This window comes from Protopterus annectens, chromosome 10.part0 (assembly GCF_019279795.1).
Source record: "Protopterus annectens isolate FY-2018-M chromosome 10.part0, PAN1.0, whole genome shotgun sequence".
NCBI lineage: Eukaryota > Metazoa > Chordata > Ceratodontiformes > Protopteridae > Protopterus > Protopterus annectens.
The window spans coordinates 1,601,747,293-1,601,768,250 of NC_056744.1; the positions used below are offsets into that span (position 1 = coordinate 1,601,747,293).

The 20,958-nt window shown below is 40.0% G+C and overlaps 1 protein-coding gene across 1 annotated transcript in view; it reads left to right on the forward strand.

The window, feature by feature from the left end:
* LOC122813776 (sulfotransferase family cytosolic 1B member 1-like) overlaps window positions 1-20,958 on the forward strand; it is a 400,061-nt gene that overhangs the window by 144,086 nt on the left and 235,017 nt on the right. Inside the window, exon 2 of the mRNA XM_044086273.1 lies at window positions 16,811-16,939. Coding sequence (XP_043942208.1) covers window positions 16,811-16,939 — 129 coding nt within the window. The remainder of the gene's footprint in view (window positions 1-16,810; window positions 16,940-20,958) is intronic.

Consider the following 20,958-nt stretch of genomic DNA (forward strand, 5'->3'; position numbering starts at 1 on the left):
GTTGTTATTGTACTCTAGAGCTGAAGAATGCAATAGAGGTCAGAAGAGCTGTGGCCAGGGTGAACCAGATGCAGATGCTGTGGTGAATTTCAATTGGCATAAACTCTGTTGTTTTGTCTTTCGGCTTTTCCCGGTTAGGGGTCGCCACAGCGGAACTCCGGTCCGCTAATGATTGGCAGTAGATTTTTACGTGCTGAGTTACCAGCCCTGACGCACAACCTTCAATGAAGGTACGCCCATTCACGCATGTCACCATGCAGAAGACGCTCTAACTGAGAATCGAACCGGACAGCATCCTACTGTGAGGTGACAACGCTACCGCAGCACCACCACCGCGAGTTTAATTGGCATATAAACTCTAATGATGAAAAATTTCCCTTTGTCCAGGTTACTGGTAAGAGCATACACATCAGCAGCACTGTGTTTTGTTCTGGCAACCATGCAGAGGGTAGGAGATGAAACTGATAGAAAGTATGCATGTATACAAAAATGATGACACAGACGAAGAGTCTAAAAGGATAAGCCTCACAGAGCTTGGCATGTACACACTATACTAGAAAAGACCAAGTGGGATGTGATATGGCTATAGTGCATTACCAGAGGCAGGTAAAAGGGGTGGAGTTGAAAAAATATCTAGGGGTGTTGAGCATAGGGAGCATAAGTTTCAGCTGAAAATGGGTCATTCAGATCAGAATTTAGAAATATTCTTTCACAGACACAAAAATACACTGCCAAAGGAAGAGTGCTGGTCAGTGAAGGTGTTTAAAGAGTACTTGAAATAGATGGAAAATTAAACAGTATATGGATGAGCTGTGACACTTGTGTGGATTTAGTGGGCCAAAGTAATTTGTTATCAGATATGTCCATATAAAAAAATACCATGAAAAAGCAGATTGACTTTTTAATAACTGAAATACTACACATAATTTTCCGCAGCTGTGAGTGCATCTTGTACCTGGGACAATAAGAAGCCTAATTCTTCATACAGTTTTTCAAAAACACACATTACAATTTGCAGGTAAATGTCAACATGTCTTACACAGAGACTTATAATGATACCTGCTTTATATACCAAGAAACAGCCATATGTATGAAGACTTATGAAGTCATTCAGTAGCTATTCAGCCCTGAGGAATTACCCTAACAGAAGCTGGCAGCAGTTGAGCACCTATGAATTGGTTACAGCCACCAATAGTAGTTAGCTGCTAAAATAAACCAAAGATCATGCAGAAATGTTGGTAGTATTGACCATACATAGCTAACTGTGTAATGTGACTTGTCACTGCTGTGCCAGGTACTGGTAAATGTACAGTCCGTCACTATTTCCTGCACTACTCTCAGTAGTTAATGTATTAATTTTTTATAAGCAGCTTGCTATAGTTCTCTATGCTATGAGCTGCACAAAATAAGTAAATAATCTGCTGTAGGCAAGCATAGCTATCTGTCTCTCATAACCTGACACTGCTGTGCTTGGTGGAGTACCAGATTCTGTTCAGGTTACTACTGCCTCCTACACAGATGCTGATTGTTGACATGTTATGTGTTTAAAAAATTATTATTGTCCCCAGTCTACTTGGTTACTGAAAAAAATATACTGTACTAAAATGCAGAATTGCTGGCAGAATTTAAGATGTAGGTGTCTGGTCCAGATTGATTGCTGTGTGGACTGCTGACACAAGATGCCTCAGAGTTTATTATGAGGACCGATGCTACATAGTATGTCATAGATCTCAGTAGTGGAAACTAGTGATTTACTCCAATGGAGCTCCGGAAGTTTGCACTGTAACTTCCAATGGGCGGAGACTAAGTCTTTTGAGAGAATCAAATTATATCTTCACATTTCAAACAAATGTTCATATCTCTGAATCCATAGGGATTATGAAAGAAGTATGAACAGCAAACTCTTCAACACAAACTGTTTTTATAGTGGTAGTATTCTTTAGGTTCTAGGTATTGTATAAGACTCAGTGTTGCCCATACCTTACTTGGATAGAAGGAAGTTTCTCTGCTCACCTGTGAGAGAGGGGAGCTTTGAGCAGCCTGTCTGTCCCTGGAGGAGTGGTTTCAGCCCAGAAGTTAGTAGTTTATTGGCCATTTTGGGCTAATTTATATATCTTTCACTTCCCTGCTATAAAAACCGCATTTGTGCAGATTTTGCACTTGTATTCCGCTTAGCAAGTGCCTTCCAGGTGTTCTGCAGTGTCTACAGCAGCAGAGAGACAAAAGAGAGACTTTGGAGTGATTAAGTACAATTTTTCTGCTTTTCTTGCTGTCTTAACTAATTCTGCCTAAAACGCCATTTTTTTTTAGCAAATCTGTGATTTAAAAAGTTTGTTATTGCTACATATTGTACTTATTTGCTGCCTGCACTTGAATTGCCATTTTTGTGTTTAAATAATCTGTTTAACTGTTGTAGGCTACGCACTAAAGTGCAATAGCCTTTTCTGTGCATTTAAAGTGTTGTTCTGATTGTATCTGCTCTATTTTCTGAAAAAAAAAAAAAATATATATATATATATATATATATATATATATATATATATATATATATTTATATATATGTATATATACTTGTTTCCCGCCTTCCTAAACTAGTATAGTCCAGTTTTCAGGTTATTGCTGAATCCAGGGCTGTGTTACAAGTTTCTGTGTTACCCATACCTTACTTGGATAGAAGGAAGTTTCTCTGTTCACCTGTGAGAGAGGGGAGCTTTGAGCAGCCTGTCCCTGGAGGAGTGGTTTCAGCCCAGAAGTTAGTAGTTTATCGACCATTTTGGCCAAATTTCTATCTCTTTCACTTCCCTACTATAAAAAAACGCATTTGCGTGGTTTTGCATACCGGTTAGTGCCAGTTCGCTAGAGTTAAACTATTCTCAGCTCAATGAAGTCTACTTTTCAAGTTTTCCCTTGGAACTAGACAAACTTTCAACTTTAGCACTCAAACCATTCATTTCACAGTCAAGCACTTGCTTAAAACTCATAGCAAGCACTAATTAACCCTAGCAGTAGACCCCCTATACTGTCCAGAAGGACAAGGCTCTCTATTCATCCCCACCAGTCAATCAGAAAAACAGCTTGCTCTACCTATTCAAGCATGTCCAAAGGGCAGTTTCCGGTGTACTCTCCAGTTCAACTGGTGAATCTGAGCATTTTGAGGCAATGTTACAACTGCCTTATGTACACAGACAACCCTCTCCTCCTACCACCAAACAGTAATATATGTGAGAGATTCAATTATACAGCCAAACTGGAGGCAAAGCTCTCTCAACCCAAGACTGGAACTGACAGTCAAGAGAAGAAGGGTAATACTTGCAACACACCACCAGTCTCACATAGACCTAATAAACCAACACCGGCAAATAACACACATGAATGCATGAAAGCATACTCGGTGGCTCTAAATAAAAATCTTCAAAAGCAACAGAGACTTCCAAAGCAGACATCCAACCAACCTCCACACCCCATCACCAACTATGAAACACATACTTCACATAATCAGTGTGCCATGCAATCACAGCCCTTAAGGCAAAATAACATACCCAACACACTAGTAATAGACGACTCAGGCACACTGATGTCCCACTAACTAGGCTGGACAAGGAGAAGGTTACAGTTAGCTGCCTGTCGGGTGCCAGGATCCGCCACATAACACAAGCACTCAGGTCACTCCAAAACAAGTACAAATATGACCATGTTGGTGTGAATGACCTCAGCTGTACCTCCCTGGACTACAAGAAAAGAGACATGGAAGAGCTCTCTGATCATGTAGCCCAAGCCGGTATGACCCTGACTTTGAGTAGCATCCTGCCCTCACCAACAATGATGCCACAGTATAAAGAAAAAAATTATCAATTTCAACAATTGGCTAAGTTTCTGGTGTCATTCAAAGGGGATCCAGTATCTGTCCGCCTGGGATGACATGATCGACAAGCCATTTTGCTTCACAAGAGATGGCTTGCACCTGTCACTCTTAGGCTTTCAAATACTGACCAAGGCTCTTGCCGCCCCCATAGTGCCTTTTTTAGGCAAGGCTCAAAAGACAAACCTACCACCATAAATAGCACAAGTAACAAAAACGCCAGAAGTCAAAACCTCAAACTGCATGCACTCGAGGCACTCCTCAGTATGGAGAACGTCGACATCTGTGCAGTAACAGAAACCTGGTTTAAGATTCCTGAGAGCACCCCAGCAGTACTAGGCTATAACTCATACCATACCTTTCGGCCACAGAACCAGGACCGAAACTCAAAAGGCGGGGGTGTATCTATATTCATCAAGGATACCCACACCTCCAGGTTAGTGGTGTAGCACAATGCTCAGAGATCATCCGTGTGCAACTAACAATGGGCAAAACTGCAATCCAAATTGTAGCTTGCTACAGATCACCCACTATGACCCAGGACCCCCATTTTGCATTTCTGGAGACCCTGGGAAATATGGAGTTCCTACCAAACACCCTAATACTGGGTGATTTCAATTACCCAAACATAAACTGGGAGAACTACTCGAGTACTAATTCCCTTGCCCAATGCTTCCTAGAATTTATAAACTCAAATGCCCTGGATCAACTGGTCAACACCCCCACCAGAGGGAACAACATATTGGACCTGGTCATCGCCAACATGGGTGACTGGTGTTCCACACCAGAGGTCAACCCCTTGCTGGTTAGATCAGACCATAGACTAATCACTCTGGATATCCACATTCCGCCCCCACCCCCAATCAAGGAAACCACCATGAAAAACTTTTCAAAAGCAAACTTCACGTTACTTAAGACAGAGGTGGGAAGGTTCACAGCCCCCATGCTAAAGGACAGTGCTGTCCAAGCTGATGAAACCTTTACAGAGGCACTCTATGAGCATCTGCAGGAATGTATGGATCATGCTATCCCAAGTAAAACCAAGACTCACTCCTCCAAGACAAAGAAACCAGTCTGGTGGACCCCTGCCATAAACAAAGCTGTACAACAGAAGGAGGAAACTAGTACAGAAGAGTAAAATCCCAAGAAGGAAAGGCATCCCTGTTCAGTATCAGCAAGAAACTATGATCCCTCATTAAATCATCCAAGGCTAGTTTTGAAAGAAAAATTGCCAATGACTCCAAAGATAACCACAAAGCATTCTTTAGCTATGTCAAGAACCTAAGTGGAAACTCTCAGATCTGCTCTGAGTTAGTGCAGAAAGGCACAAAATACACTGAACCGACTGATATTGCCAACATTCTGACAGACAGGTTTAGTGCAAACTCTCACCCCCTAAAGGGCCCATAACCATACCAGAAAAATATAGGACCCTGTCAGTCACTGACACACAGGCTAAAACAGCCCTATCCATAGCCAACAACACAGCTTCAATGGGACCGTACGGTGTCCCAGGCTATGTCTTACAAGAGCTCCAGAGTGAACTAACCCCTCACCTAAACACACTGTTCAAACACAGCCTGTCTACAGGCTACTTACTCAGAGTGGCGCACAGCAGCAGTTATCCCACTCCACAAAGGTGGATCCACAACGGACCCCGGGAACTATCACCCTATAAGCCTGACTAGCCTGTTCTGCAAGGCTATGGAGCGCATCATCATGGAACTCGTTAACAGAGACATTGGGAACCTCCAAACCTTGGACACTACCTAGTTTGGCTTTGTTAAGGGCAGATCATGCCTCCTAAACCTGGTGAACTTCTTTGAGACAGTTACCAAGGCATTAGATGAGGGAAAGGAGGTCCACACAGCCTACCTAGACTTCGCAAAGGCTTTTGATACCATTCCCCATACTAGTATTATAGACAAGCTCACCAGGTTGAACATAAACCCCTACGTCACGAGATGGGTTGCCAACTGGCTCATGGATAGAACCCACATGGTGAGAGTTGCAGGCTCTACATCTGACACTAAACTGGTTACAAGTGGCATCCCCCAGGGCTCAGTCCTAGGACCCCTCTTGTTCGGTATATATTTCTCAGAGGTACAGGCAAGCATAGGAGGACTATGGCTGACCAAGTTCACAGACCACTGCAAACTAGGGGCCATAATTGATTCTCCGGCTGATACAGACACCCTCCAGAAGGGTCTCACTGAGACGGATACCTGGTGTCAAAATCATGGCCTCAAGCTAAATGCCAAAAAGTGCATAGTCATCCCCTTTGGAAAAAATAAATACCCGCGAACTACCACATAGGTGGTAGTCCCCTAAATACAGAAAATGTAATAAGGGATCTGGGGACCCATGTAGATAGTAATCTCTCCTTTGATAATCATATTGCCAACGTGGTTAGAAAATCCTTCTATGTGGCCCACCTATCACAAAAGGGTTCGCATCTAGAACAAAAGAGGTTATTGTGCCTCTCTACTCATCACTTATTAGACCCATCATAGAATACAATGCCCCATTTGGGATGTACCTTACAAGACACCTGCAACAGCTGGAAAGACCACAAAAGTACCTCACCAAGAGGATTACTGGCCTCAAACAGATGCCCTATGCAGCCCGGCTCAAGAAACTCCAGCTGTACTCAGTAGCATACTGCTTACTTAGAGGTGATCTCTGCCTGGCATGCAAGGCTATGCCCAACCCAGAATTAATGGACATGCTCCACCTGAAAAAAAAAAACAATTCCCGGAGAGCCACATGCTCTAGAGATATAAACCTCACCACAATGATAAATAGGATATGCTGGAGGGATCGTTTCTTGTCCCAGAGACTCCCCATGCTTTGGAACAGGATTCCAATATACATCAGGCAGAGCCCCTCACTAACAATCTTCAAGAGAAACCTTGACGGGTGGATGGGAAACAGAAAACCCCGGGAATCACTGCAGTGGCTCTGCTGGACAGTGGCGCAGGGAACTATTGGCTCTGTTGGACAGAGGCACAGGGAACTAATCTAAGGGGGTGGCGAAAGCCAACACATTCTGGCTAGGCTTATAAATGCTCTTGGGCAGATAGCCTAGTACTTACCTATGAACACAGTAACTGTTTGTAATATTTTATAAACAACTTACAATCTCAGCAACCACTTAGGTTACATACATACTGTCAGTAGCATTTTATTCATCTAGCTGAGAGCTTTCATATGAGGCTGTGAAGTTCTGTCTGTGTTACTTGGTTGTTGATGAGCTATTTAGAAAAATGTGAAAACTATGTTGATGTAAACTAATATCACAAAAACAACAGTTAATATCTCTTTACCTGCATTAGACAGAGGTCAAACATTAATGCAGTTGAGTTTGCCATTGTGTAAGCTTGAAGATGAATTCTTTTGAAACCTTGTACATAGCATGGTTTTGTAATTATTGATGCAAATATGAACAAACAATATTTGATGCCTAGATATGTCAGTAGGAGTTAACTGCAGATGCACCTGGAGGCATCACTCGGATGTAATGAGCAAGGGAGCTTCAGAAAAAGAAGTGGATGAGCGGAGCTGTATGTGGCAGGTGAAATAGTTTATTGGTGTTCACACGACAGCTGGAATCAGTCACTTTCATCCACAGCTTACCTTAGTACTCATTCCTTCTAGCCACTTCAAGTATTTTATTTTATTTATTTATTTAACATTTGTTGACAAGTCTGACTAGGACAGAGCCTATTTTCAATGGAGGCCTGGGAAGAAACACTCCAGATGCATGTCTTTGGAATGTGGGAGGAAACCGATGTGAATGCAGGGAGGACATGCAGACTCCTCACAGAAGGCACCCCAGCCGAAAATTGAACCAGAGAACCTCTAGCTGTGAGGTGGCAATGTTAACTGCTGCACCATCATGTCACCCACTGACTGAGCACACTTGAGGTGTTCAACTGAGATCAACAGTGTTGGCATTAGCTGAACTGGAGCCCTAGACAAAGGACTCCACAATACCACCCCTGAAGTACACTAGTCCCTTACACCCCCCCTAGTGCCCCCAATGGTCCTACCCATCTTGGCCTGTCCACATCATCCTTCTTTTTGTTTTACACTTCAGTTTTTCCTCCAGCCTTTTAATGTGTTCTAACTACCTGAGACTGGAAGAAGTAACTGAATTAAGCTAGGTGGTCTGGGGATTATTTGTCTCCCATACATCTTGGGGTTCTAGGTGCCCTGAATTATGTTTTATAGATTGTTTTCCGAGTCTTTTGATCCTGAAAAAAGTTAACGAATAATGGAAGCATTGTAGCCATTTTCCTTTTTTGTTTTATTTTTTCAACCAAGAAATTAGCTACACCTAAAGGTTAACTTTCAAAGATGACTAGATATCCATTGTCAGTAAATGGAAGTCAGATTTTGCAAGAATATGTAAATCTTATCTAGGAACAGTGACAACCCCCCCCCCCAAAAAAAAGGCAGTATTACCCTTCTGGTGTTAGACAGGGGTGAAAGTGAAAGAACATATAGCCACAAGCATGTATCTCATGAAGTTGTTGTCATACATATATGCAGCATGCTTTCTCATCCTTACCTCCAAAAAAAATCCACTTTCTATGTGTCCATCTGATGTTGGACTGGGACAACGGTGAAAGCCCAAATGACCACTGTAATATAAATTAACTTGTTGCTGTGAGATGTATATACACAATATACACAGCATATCTGTTTGAGAGAGCAGTGACAAAATAGTGATCACATTAATGCATAAATTGTTTCTTCTAGATAGTACCACTGTCCTTAGACAAGCTATAGTCTTGACCTGTACAGACTTCTGAGGTTGACAACCAGGAAAGTTAAATAGTAACAGCACTATTTCCATATCCACAAAAGCTATAGTGACCTGTGTACACACATGAACAGGGCTGGTTTTTGACTAGGTGCTGCCAGGGTACAGGTCAGTGATGAAATTGCCCCCACTAAGCCTACATCAAAAATCCCTTGTACAGCCAGGAGTTCTGGAGGAGTGACTCCCAGAAGCTTTGAGTGTAAATGTTCTATGGTGCAGTTTATGCCTTAGTTATGAAAAATAGCATGTTAATTGTTTAAAAGAGGTGTGCATTTGTGTTCCAATACTGAGTATACTCAGTGATAAAATTGATGATATTGTTTTTCACACTTGCCGTCATGTACTGATACTGCTCCTGACAAGTGAGGTCTATCACAAGACACACACGCACGCACTTACTGCATGGTTACCTACAAACAAATCAAAGGAATGCCAGTCCTCCTATAGCATGTTCCTGGAGGAAATCAGAGCACCTGGTTAAAGCCTACCCAGAGACAAGAAGGATATGTAGACTACATACAGACTCACAGCTAAGAATTCAACTAGGAAAACAAATGTGAGATAGCAATGCTACTTGCTTTCCCACTGAGACAATAATCATTTGCTTTCTCACGCATCCTGTGCAAACCACCAAAGATTACCTGTTATTGTTTACAGTGCTGTGTAATGGACAGTGAAAGAAATTATAGCTAACTTGTTACTTTTAGGTACAATACAGCACCCCCCCCAACACACACACTCATTTTCATCCATAAACAGACAGTCTGCACAAGTCTCAAATGTTTGCTTCTTGGTCGCTATAAAGTTTTACAGATTGCTTCACAATTCTGCACACTAAACATGCTAATGATTGTTTAACTTGAACAGTGACAGCAAGGATCAGACATGTTTATCCACAAACAGCCCTCCTTATCCCAAAATGTTAGCCACTGTGCTGACTATGCACACATCAAATGTCTGACTGTGGGCAAAAAAAAAATTATTACAGTAACATATTTCAACTTTTGTGTTACATAAACAGTAACCATAGTAAAGTATTCTGCACATTAGTCATTCATAGCCAGACTATTGACTGTTTATCTTCAACAGTTGACAGCTAGGTCAGTCTCTATAAGCCACAGACAAAACCCCCATACCCAGCAATTATAGCCACTTTGTTGACAGCATATACCTTGGATGTCTGATTATGATACAAATAGCAGCAGTAATGTATTTTATCTTACTTTCTTACAGACAGTAGCCAAAGTAAAGTATTCCAACTTACAGCACACATGCACATCAGTGAATGGGGAATTGTAAATTAAACTCTGGACTGACACCTTTGTCTCTGTTAGAGAGAGAAAGCTAGTAGATGCTGCCAAAGTTATATATGCCTCTTACTCATACTTAAAGGACCAAGACCTGTCCAATACTTCTGAAAAGTATGGCCAGGCTTAAAGGTTAAAAAGACCCTTTAGGGTCATGTGCCTAGTATTCTTCTATTATCCAATGATCCTATATTCACTTTAGTCCTGCAAAGCCAGACGAATGATTGCTCAGCTTAAAAAAATGACAGTAGGAAAACTGATTCAGTTTTATCCACACACAACTCTTGTATTTGGTAGTGATACCCTTTTTGTTGACTGTGTACACCAGAGATAGTACAATGTCAAAACATAATAGTCACACTGGTTTATTTCAACCCCCTCCACACACACACACATACATACGTTGACTGTATACACCTCAGATTCATGCTTGTGATTAAAATGAACAAATAAATACATGAATGGCCACAACTATACATTTAAACTCACTTCTGTTAGAAGAATGTAGTCAGCCCACTTCAAAGCTCTGCAAATAGGTGTGCTCACTAGCTACTTTCCTCAGCTGTCAGACTGCAAGACAAGGAATGAATACATGGATAAACGATAGCCACATTAATTTTAATCACTACTTGTTGCTGTAAGGACTATACAAGTTAACCCTCTGCAACCCCCCCCCCTCACATGTGCAACCATTAGTTAAAGCTATTTGTATGACTGTGTAAACCTCAGATGCCTGACTATGATCAAATTAATACCCTAGGAATGTATTTCAGCTCACTGCTGTCAGAACCATATTGTGTAATCCATTAACATCCTTGTGAGTGTTCACATTTGCATGAATATGCTCACATGTATGTGCCCACCTCTTGCAGCAAACTGTAGGACTGTGTATCCATCAGTTGTCTGATTGCACTCAAATGCATAAGTAATGTATTTTTGCATACCGTTGTCAGAATCATTGTGTAGTGCAACCTATTGCATCCTCCCCAAATGCATATACAAATGTCACTATCAGTTTTGACCATTTGCATAACTGCATACACCTTGGATATTTGCTTGTGATCAAATTTAATGAACAAGTACATAAATAATAGCCCAGGAATGCATTTCATTTCGAACATGTCAAAACCCACTTGCAACTTCCCTCTGTAAGTTATGCATATATACAAAGGCAGACATGCACATGTGTGCACAATGTCATACGTGTGTACACATATATACACACACACTAATTAAAAAAAAGCTTACCTTCCTATAGACTGGTTGGTAGTGGCATGCACAGTGCTATTAAATAACTAAAATAACTTTAATTAAAAAAATGTTCCCTTAGGCTCATGCCTCCACATCTAGTTGTTTCACTTTTTCAGGCTCCCATAGCCTGATCCAGTATGAAATGACTCCCCCCTGATTTATAACAGCCCATTCAGCCTCCTCTGAAACATCTATTTATCATGGTTTTTATAGGAATGTTTGTCTACAAAGAGATTTGTGGATGATATCTTAGTTTCTTATTTAGGAAAGAAAGCCTGTTGGAACACACTGTTAAAAGTTTTGACAGTATGCATCCCAGGCATGTTTTTTCCTGGGATCAAAGTCAGTTTATCAGACTAAGCAGGATGTGTGTGTAAAGATGAAACTACTAAATTAAAATAGAGAGAGATGATGAAAGAACTATTTATAGAGAGGGATATTGAAAAGGTTACTGTGTGATGATGAGGTTGAGTGATAGACTGGATGTAAATAAGATTGAGATAAGAAGGTCTGGTATACTGTACAACCTGTGATAAGTGCTCTGCCTTTTATATAGTTTTTTTAACTAAGAGACAATTAAAAAAAGGGTTTACAATCATATATGATATATCAAACAGAGAAAGAACAAAATGCTCTAGCTAAACATATAGTTGCATTTGATGTATTTGTTTTTATATACATTACATCATGTTTTTTATATCATGCATTTTATATTTTGTATTCTTTATTATGTATTTTCTCCTCTGAAACAGTGTTTTGCTGCTGCACCCAAAATCCAGGAAGACCTATAGATCTTATTCTCCATTTGGAGCAGGTCTAATATAGCCCTTGTGAGTAAGACAATTTTTTAAACAGAAGTTAAAACTCCAGTCCCAGGAAAGGGGAAAATCTACCTAAATAAATTGAAATAAAATATTATTTCAGTGTTGCTTTCAGTATGATGCTGCAGACCAGTAGCCAGCATCATCAGCCACATCTGGATATCACATGGGTTTAAAAAAGTTGGGTTAAGCTGTGTAGTCATGGTAACATGGCAAGATGAGCTATATTTTCATGTAGTTTGCAAAAATGTTATTAGATTTACACTATGCTTAGGGTTGGTGAGCCATCAAAAAGCTAGCCACATCACCCTTATAATGAAAAAAATCAGACTATGTCCTGGTTGATAGCAGATCATTATTAATGACAGGCATGAATTTGCAGTTATCCCTCCGTTCATCGAAGTTTGCTTTAAAGCTTTTCATGATCCTGTAGCTAGTAATTAGCATATTTAAAGAGGTACACCCCCTTGCTTTCTAGCATATAAAATATGACTGTTTTAGAAATATTCCATGAGGTAGCATCAGTTCTAGTAAATTTTTAAATTATCTTTACATTAAGCATGTCCTATTTACACGTCAAACAATACTTTACTGTAGGTACCTGTAAATGCAATGTTTAGTTGTCGGTATTGCATTCAGCTCTTGTACTGTCTATATATTGGCTAGTGTCTGGTGCTTTTCTTGATTTAGAGTACTCAGGGCTATTTTGTCTGGACTTTTGCTCTTCATTTGTGGGTATTTTTTGCTGCAGTATAGCTTTTTCTTTTGAGATGTGACTAGGTGAGCCTCTTTCTGTCCTGTACCCAAAACTCTTTTTCTTTCACACTTCACATTGTTCCCAATTTTTTTGTGATAGTACTGCCCAGTTTATTGTGACATAACTGGTTGTGGTAATTCCAGCTGCTAATTCCTTGAGCTTTGACAGATTTATCTTATACAATTTTTTAAGTTAGTTTTATACCTTCTGCCATAGCTGATCTGTTTCCATACTGTCTGCATCTGTGCGATAGGGGCTGTGGTCCATGGGTGTGCTCTACTAAATGTAAACGCATGAGCAATGCTTTGTACAAACACACATTGAGACATACCACAGCCAAATTTCATTTTACCATTATAGATAAAATAATTGGAGATAAACAAATCAGGGTGGCACAGTAAACTGAATACTAAAGAAAAGAAATGGATTGTAAAATTAGGTGGACTTTTCCAGCCAGGACTTAATGAATATTTATGACTTTGTATATTAATGAATATTCATGAGCTCACCAATGACAGTTTATGTCTAATTAAGCAAATGTATATAAAGAACCTCAAAATTTTGTGAATATTTACACTGATGAAGGCTAGGTGAATACCATAGCCTAAACCGGTCTGTTATTTTTGTGTTTTTTTAACCTAATTATATTAGTTGAAACAGCTCACAGTTGCTGGCTCTTGTTTTTTGTTTATCTAGTACTTTCATGCCGTGCAATTGCTTCCGTGCAGGGGAATTCTTTTCTGTGTGCTCTACTACCCCAAATAGGGCCTAATGGACATCAGAGTAATGGTCTTTCTAGTCACACTACTGTTACCCAACATGTTGAAGTAGAAAAAATTCACAAAACTCTAATCACTAACCAATCCACGAAATGTAACCTGCAATCAGAAGCATATTGGGAATATGCAGTGCTGCCCTAGGTATGAACTTCTGTACTACGCATCTGGCCTACAGTTACATGCTGCCCACTCACCTCTGGCCTATGATTACATGCTGACTACTCACTGAGCTGGGTCTTTTCTCACCTCTCTCTGTGTGAACTTCAGTGTATTGAGTGTTCCTTTTCTACAGTAACAACCTTTCACAAAATGTATGTTCTCTGGTACGCAAACACTCACATACAGGAATGGCTTGCAGAATTCTTCAATTCCCTCACAGTATTCATCCTGGCAATATAGATATGCCACCACCATGGTTTTGGTCTCAGGACTCGACACACCAGTTACTGTGCCACTCTTAATCAGTAGTCATGAACAGCTATAAAAGTGCACTTGTAATGTGCTACCCACCTGGCTTTAGAGGTAGGTGCAGCTTGTCAGCCTGTACTGGTAAATAATACCCAGTCCTCAGGTAAGTCATTATTGAAAAATACTAACCACAGGATCCTAAAGGTGAATAAATATAAAAATGTACTTGTAAAAAGTAAATAGGGTACACAATGCTTTTACAGTTTAAATATAAAGACACGGTGCATTTGCACAAAGAAAAGGAAAACAATGACACAGACTACATAAAAGGAAAATTCTTGACTAATAGATTTGTAAGATGGCTGGCTCTAATGCAAGAATGATCCTTAGCTCTTCTGTTACTGAAAGATTTTTCAGGCAGATTACAAAACGGTAATTTTATACAGATGTTTTTGTGCCAAGATCTAAGGGCAGGATTGATTTTCTACAATTCTCTCAGCTCTTAAATATGCTAGCATATTATCTATTTTTTTTTTTTTTTTTGGAATCAGGGGTAATTATCTTAGTTATTTTCCTCAAATGCAGAAAGATTAGTTGGAAGTAATTACCAAATATGATACTTTGATGTCAACTGTTGTACGTCTCTTTTACAACTCACAGCCCATTTTCCTGATAAGCCATTTGATGTTTTTTTTTCTGCAATTACAGGTAAGCAGTTAATTCTTTCCTTTGCTAAAAGTATTTCTTACATTCCATCAGAATAAAATTATAGTTTTCTTATGTATTTTACTGTTATTACATAAAGAACAAAACTATTCTGTCACTAAGACATCTTATAAATTCAGTTGTTGCTGTTTTCACAAAACTTGAATAAAGGTAATAAATGTGTTTCACTTGAGGCTAAGTAGATGTAACGTGGACATATTATATTTATTATCGGTTTCTCTTCCATGGCAACATACCCTTTGCACTTATGCCTTTTCTGTAGCTTTTAGCCCTAATTCTTCAATATGTTTTTTTCAAACAAAACATTGTACTCTACCTCTGCTGTCTAATTTAAGTTTGACATTTTTATACATTTTGGGCATTCCTTGCCAAAAAGTCTGATGTGCAGTGTTGTCTAATGCTTCTTATGCATTTTAGACTTCAAAACTACTAACAAACAGCTAATGTTCATGTTTGTCTAAAGTTATGTAAATACTTTTGAAAACTGTTCTCTTTTTCAGTTTTTCCTTTTACACATCTTTGCAAAATGATTAGTTTAATCCTGTTCTGCAAAACTGCTTAAAATGGGATATTTCTCACGTTTCTAGCCATTCTTCAACCTATCCAGTGTTAAGTCATGCCTTACTCCTATAACAACTCTATTGCCTCCATATATACATTTTAACCAATTATAAAAATGAAGTCAATTGCCAGGCCTTTTTTCTGTATTTACAATGTATAATTTTAACTGCAGCATTTTTCTCTTCATGGCTCTTTCCCATCTCTGTCACTGTTGTTGTCCACTGCCACACTGCTTCTCATTTCATATTTTTGTGTGACTCACATTTTGTGTTGCACACTTAGGTGTACCAGTAATATCACTCTATGTATGTCCATGTTTTTTATTATCAATTCTGCCTTTCTGCACAGTTTTGATAATTCCTTGTGACAAAAACTATTACATCTTATATTATGCAATTTACCAAATTTCTGTCTTTAGCTCAGTTTTTCAGCTTCCTACCGATGCATTTGTAGTCTGTTTGACCTTGTGCCGTTGTGACGAACAAATGGTGAAATGGGAATTCACTATAATTGCTGCTGTTTTGTCTGCCTTCTGTTTTAGAAATTTTAAAAAGGATAAACTAACTTCAAGGCTTCCTTCATAGTGACATGCAGAAAAATAAAAATAGTTCCTTCTCATGTTTTTTGTCTGCTCTGGTCATGATGAGAAATAAATCTCATCTCTAGATACAGAGCTTCAGTTTCTGCTAAGCTTTCTTGCTAGGATGCTTGGTGGTTACAATTAGACCATTTTTCTGATGAAATGTGCCATTCTTCTAATGCAGATTCTCAAAATATATTTCTTCACTACTACAAAAATATTTTTAATTTTTGACCCCATGTACTATTTTGGCATTTGTTGGGATGCTGAAGCCATAGCCAAGAGGCTTATGACCAGCCTCTTTGAGATCTTTTCTCCGAGTGTGTTCTAGTAAGACGTGTAAGACATGCAATACCTACACAGCTCTGATGCTAGTCCTTGGCATATATAAGGCTACATATGTGTTTTCCATCTAAGAACAATATATTTGTACAATTTATTTGAATCCAAATGCCATTGTGTGTTAGTGTTTTAGTTTGGGTTTGAACTTGATACCATGGTGTGTTGATATGTTATAGTTTTCATTCCTAGTGCCATAGTATGCTAGTTTGTTACAGTGATTTTGAAAGCTGATGCCATGGTACGTCAATGTGACACTATTGGCTTGAATCCTGATATGAAGTGCTTGTCTGTGACTCTGGATTTGAATCCTAGTGCCATGGTGTGCTGATGTCTTAATGGGGACAGGGATTGAATGCTGGTTCCTCAAGATGGTGGTTTATGGACTTGTGTACTAGTATTTTGTTATGCTTGAATGTCAGTATGTCTTTGAATCTCGATGCTTCTGTATGCTGGTATCTCACAGTAGATTTAAATCCTGGTGCCCTGCTGTGCCTAATTGTACTGTGCCAGCCTGCTAAGAGCGTTTTGTGTGTCTGTGTTGTTTTTGGTATATTTGATAATGTTCTATGTCATCTTTTCCTTTTTCTACAGGCACAACATGGGTCAGTGAAATTGTGGACTTGATTAACAATAAGGGGGATACTGAGAAGTGCAAGAGGGCTCCTACACATGAAAGGGTTGCCTTCCTGGAGTTTGGTGCACCTAAACCCCTGCCAATAGGTAAGATAAATTGTTGAAGATTGACCTGTGAATCACATTTTTGTTTACCTATTTATATTCTTAAAGTATTTATTTATTTTCTTGATTTATTTATGATGACTAAATGGGTATACTGACAACAAGTGAGTTTTCTTTCAGATATTTTTAGTATCAGAATCTGGTACTGGTGAGATATATATGAAGATAATAAATTAATTTATTGAGCTAGTGCAGTAGATATAAAGTGCTTGTGACAGGAAGGTAGGAAGAACAAAGGCTTTGAGTTGTAAATCCAGAAATGTGGGTAAGATATGGGGAGTAGCGAGGGTAAAAGAAGAAGCAGGTAGTTGTAAGTGTAGTAGGTTGGAAGTAAGGTTGTGTGGGTCCCCAGAATAATAAAGTTTATTGTTGGGATTAATTAATGTAGTGTAACTTGTACACTGGGCTGAGGTTAGACAGTTCAGCATAGTTTTCACCTGGGAGATTGATTGCATTATTATCCTACTTTGGTGGGTTATGTGATGTCTGTAGTCTGGGAGCATTTGCATTCAGCCTGAGTGTACAGGTCTTGTATATGCTCCTTTTGGAAGGTTCTAAAGGAGGCGATGGACTTTATATTGGTAGGGAAGGATTCACAGATGTTTCTCAATAATGGCAAAGGCGTGCATATTGCATTGTAGATTTCTGAATGAAAGAATGCCCCCCCCCCCCCCCCACTGTTTTTTTTCCATAGTTTGGCATTACATGTGCAGGAGTGATTTGGAAAGTGGTGCTAGAGATTAGAGGTGTCTTATTTCACCTAAGATTGACACCCAGTGAATGTCTAGCTTGTTAAGTGTCATTAAAGAATGTAGCAGGTGTAGCTTACTTAACATTACTTAACATTCTCGGGCGGCCACTGTGGTGCAGTGGTTAGCTTTGCTGCCTCACAACAAAAGGTTCTCTGGTTCGATCCTCAGCTGGGGTGCCTTCTGTGTGGAGTCTGCATATCCTTCCTGTAGTCGTGTGGGTTTCCTCCGAGTTCTCCAGTTTCATCCCAAAGACATGCTGTAGGTGGATTGGACATACTAAATTGGCCCTAGGTGTGAGTGTGTGTGTGTGCCTTCTGTGGAAGGTTGGGCACCAGGCTGGCAACTCGACACCTTAAAACTCCACTGCCAATCATGAGCGGACGGTGATCTGCTGTGGTGACCCCTAACTGGGAAAAGCCAGAAGAAGAAGATTGAGCTAGTGCAATCTGCTGTATCTAAGAGACTAAATGGTTATTACAATGTATAAAATGTTTTTCATAGTGTCATTTTGCTGTAAAGCACAATGAGTTAAGTGACATAAATAGGCTGAACTGCTACATTACCAGAGAAACAGCATTTAGGCTAAATGTGTATTACTAGAGCCATATTGTATTTTATTAACTGTATTTGCTTTCTGAAGTTTATGTTAGCAGAAATACCTGACAGTGTGGGTATTACAGGGAAATAACAGAGTACTCAAAGTTGTTTTGAAATCCTAACCCCAGAAATTCCATAATTTCTGTACAATGGCCACCATGGGGGACATTACTGTACTTTAAAATGCCTTTTTTTGCAGTTTTTAAAATATTTTTCTTTTTGTTTTGCTGTTATTTTCGGTAAAAAAGAAGTCCATTTACTTGCTTATTTATATAAATATGTGTGATTAACCAGGAAAAGCCGAAAGGCACATACATACAATAGAATTCTCTCTGTCTCTGGGTTTGTGTTTTTAACTAATTCCATCAAGCAACATAGCATTGTAGCACTCGTCCAACTTGAACTGTGACGTTTTCCCTTGCATTGCACTACTTAGCTGACTGGAGTTGTGACATTGAGGGAAACTTTGACTTTGACTAGATCTGTAGCATGGCAGTTTTGCATGGACCACAACATTTTGTATTGTACTTGCAGTGGCGGCTGGTGACTTCAAATCATAGGGGGGCTGCAGGAGATAGCTGGATGGGTGTGGCCAACAAGACGGGGTGTGGCCAACAAGACTGGGTGTGGCCAACAGGACGGGGTGTGGCCAACAAGACGGGGTGTGGCCAACAAGACGGGGTGCAATGGGATCAATGCTTCACATACTTATTTACATGAAATAAATGCTCAGTCAGTATGGCACATGCTGAATAGTCTACACAGCACACATTGTTACATACACACATTGGTTTGAGCACTTACCTCTGCAGTATACTGCAAACAGTAGTTCATACTCACGTTTCTGCACCTGAGAAGCTGTCGTGCACCTTAGAAGCTGTGGTCTGGAACACACATCAGGTCATACTGGATTTCTCCCAACTCCTTTTTCATGGAGGCTCAAAAGGGACAGTTTTAAGTTTCCCAAAGCAAATAATATTCACATGACCCCCAGCTGGTTCCAAATAGGTGCTTGCAGTCTTGTTCCAGTTAGGGGTTTGCCACATCAGATCTATTTCCATTGGTTCCTGTCCTCTGCATCTTGCTCTGTCACCACATCACTTCCTCTACCACATCCATAAATCTAATTACAAGTCCTTCCTCTTTTCTTCCCTGGCAGCTCCATCCTTAGCATCCTTCTCCCAATATACCTAGTAGCATCCCTCTTTAGCATCCCTCAGCACATGTCCAAATCACACAACCTTTGGGCATGCCTTCCCCTTCTTCTAGAGCCAACAGTAGCCTCCCCAATTTCTGCCTTCCCCTCTTCTAGAGCCAACAGTAGCCTCCCCCCAATTTCTGCCAGCACCCTTTTGGTAAAGAGTAGTACTGGTGGTGGTGATTGTTAACTTGGGCCTCGACCAATCCTGTATCAAAATCTGTATTGTCCCACAAAATTTTGTCAGGAGGTTATATGTGGTGATGCCCAGACTTCCTGACATAACCCTCCCCATTTATCCGGGCTTGGGACCGGCACGAAGAAATGCACTGGCTTGTGCATCCCCAGTGGCTGGGTTACATAAGTGCTTGTAGTACTAGTATAGTACCAAATAAGTACCTCGTGTTCTTCTGTATGGTGTTCCGTTACTTATAGATAAAGTCCATTCGTCTCTCTTTATTTTGTGCAAAATAATCAATAACTCTGTGGTTGAAGTTGGGTATACTCCGCATTAACTCCTTTCCTATGGAAAGCATAGCCAAAGCATTCAATCTGTCTTGCCCCATTGTAGAACGAAGAAATGTTTTAATCCTTTTCAGTGTTGAGAAACACCTTTCTGCCTCAGCAGTTGACATTGGTGTGGTGGCTATAATTAACAACACTTTGTAAGTCTGTGAAAACACATGGGTTAAGGAGTTGTCCAACAAGAATTGTAACATCTTGACTGCACTGCCAGCTGCTTTAAAGTCTTCACGTTGATACACCACTCCAAGTTCTGTTCTAAGTGGTCCCCTCATCAGGAATGGATAGCTGTCCATTGTTCCTGTGAACAGATTTTCTGGAAACTCTCTTATGTATGTTGAAAACTTTCCAGGCAGAAGTAACTGAGAAGCTTGAAGATGGCCAGTTTGTTGAAATTGTGATGTTGCCTGGAACCTTATGACATCACACACTTCCTTTGCAGCAATTGATAAGGTCTCATGCAGTGGTTGGGAAGCCGATGGCCCTTGTCTACGTTTTGACCGGATGTTCTCTGTATGTAGGTACTGTTCTGCAATACCATCGATACCCGATCTGACACTGTCAATTGCATCCAAAAATGTATGAACATCCTTTTCAACAGCAGTTGCATCTGTGGTACGACACTGAAGTTGCCTGTACAGAACATCAACATGGGGCATTATACAATGGAAGACAGCAAGCCAAAATTTAAATTGGTCATTTTCAAGTGATTGCAGTAGCCCATTTGCTTCCAGTACAGTTGCTGCACCAGATGTAGGATTCCTGCACAAATAATCAAAGCACTCTTCCAGCGACTCCAAGTTCTCGTACACTGCATTTACAGTACTGATGTTAAAATTCCACCGTGTTCCTGACACTCTTGGCATGCGTCGTGATACTATATTATCCAGAGCAGCTTGTCTTTGAGCTGAACGACTGAAAAGGCTGAAATT